This window comes from Phytophthora parasitica (assembly GCF_000247585.1).
Source record: "Phytophthora parasitica INRA-310 unplaced genomic scaffold supercont2.77, whole genome shotgun sequence".
NCBI lineage: Eukaryota > Oomycota > Peronosporomycetes > Peronosporales > Peronosporaceae > Phytophthora > Phytophthora nicotianae.
The window spans coordinates 269,004-270,746 of NW_008649063.1; the positions used below are offsets into that span (position 1 = coordinate 269,004).

At 49.1% G+C, this 1,743-nt stretch overlaps 1 protein-coding gene across 1 annotated transcript; it reads right to left on the reverse strand.

Moving 5' to 3' along the window:
* Positions 1–419: 419 nt before the first annotated feature.
* Positions 420–834, reverse strand: PPTG_18007 (hypothetical protein; the record flags this gene model as incomplete). Its single annotated transcript, XM_008915988.1, has 2 exons — positions 420–619; positions 648–834. The coding sequence occupies 2 exons, from the start codon at positions 832–834 to the stop codon at positions 420–422; spliced, it is 387 nt and encodes a 128-aa protein (XP_008914236.1).
* Between the last annotated feature and the right edge of the window lie 909 nt (positions 835–1,743).

Genomic DNA, 1,743 nt, shown 5'->3' on the forward strand with positions numbered 1-1,743 from the left:
CCATAGAGAGGTACGACAAGTTGTCGACAACTGAGTTGTATCTGTATCCAGAACTGATTGCTGGTAGAGTACACCGCATATGATTTTGAAAGAATGAGCTCAATAAAACAATTCCTTACCAGGTTCAGAGAGCAGCATAGCCAATCAAATTTCTATAGTATTCATCAGCATGGTCTCAAACAGCGCCAACCACCGTTTCCGTAGTCTTGACCAGCATGAATCTTACCTCGCAGTGACAATCTCGGACAGAGTAACCGACATCATAGACTGAACGGCTCGGAAAACACGGCGGACAACGCGGTCTTTAACCTCAGAAACAACACATCCAGCACGATCTGCTCGCCCGCCAACGCGTTTGCCAACAAAGCCGCACGTCCTGCACGACCGCTAACGCCTCTCGAACAACACGACCAGCGCGACTAGCAAAGCTTCAGTAGCATTGGAATCCCGATCTCAGCTCGCAGCAACTGGTTCTCCAACACAACGACGTCATCCTCCTCCGAACCACCAACCACATTGCCAGCGTACTCGTCAGCATCCTTCTGCTTCATCAGGAACAGTGTATTCCGCAGGGGCTTCAGTTCGGCGTTGAATACGAATGGTACGGAGACACCTGCGTCTTTGGATGCACCAGGAGCGTTGCGTACACGTGTCGGTACGGACATGAGCATCTCCAAACAGCATCGTCACCTCCACCGACTTGTGCGTGATCGGAATGAACAGCGTCTGCTGGTGGCCGTACACCGTCTGGTCCATCATGGCGATGTAGTGCGGTGCACCCTCATCGCGCATACGCCAGCCTCCATTGACGGTCAGATCCAGCCCTGATTGCATCACGAAGTGTTCCAAGGTGCCGTGCACTTCGGAGCTCTGCTTGTTCTAGATTGAATAGCTATTCTTTGCACTCGGTCCCTACGAGAGATGCGTCATTTCCACTTCTATCCCCACCCAAGACGCCGACCACCGTGGCATCTATAGAAAGTAGCAAGTGGAGTGCAAAACAAAAGCCGGATAGCAAGCGATCGGTTCCTCCACCATCATCAGAAGACTACAGCGACTGGACGGTCGACCAACTGAAGCTGGAGTGCACAGCACGAACGCTATCTGTCGTCAAGAAAAAAAGAGGTTAATGTCGCCATTTTGCAAGCATATGACGAATCCAAGGGGCTGTGAGGCTTCTACTGGAGAAACAACGGCAAGGGAAAAGAGCAAGCTCAAATTCTGAGCCAGATAATACTCGCAGAACCCGTCACTGCATGTTTCGGCTAATTAATGTGATCTTCTCAGAAGAACTTTTCCAGCGTTTTATTTCGTCAAAAGACTAATTAACGCGAAAAGAGTTGGACGAGGGTGGTAATCGCTTTTAGCAAGACATCGCAGCTTCGTTTAACTCAGTTTGTGATACGTACGAAAGTCTCGTGTCGGATCTGCCGCTTTTTCACGGTATTTGCTCGGATTAAATTGCAGTCTACTCTTCTACAAAGCTCCAAGCTATGTGGAAGGATATACATTGTGCTTTCTCAAAAGCAGAAGCTCGAAACAAAGTTTCCGGAACTCATTCAAAATTTTGGAACTATTGGAGATAAATCGGTCATGTATCTGCATCTGTGGTGTGAAATTCGCGGAGCAGGGCGTGAATTTTATTCTGGGCGCGTGCACGCAGCAAATGAAGACGATTCTACAAAGGAGGGAGTCAGCTATGCGGCCCGTTAGACCAACAAAATAGCCAAACAAGCGAAGACT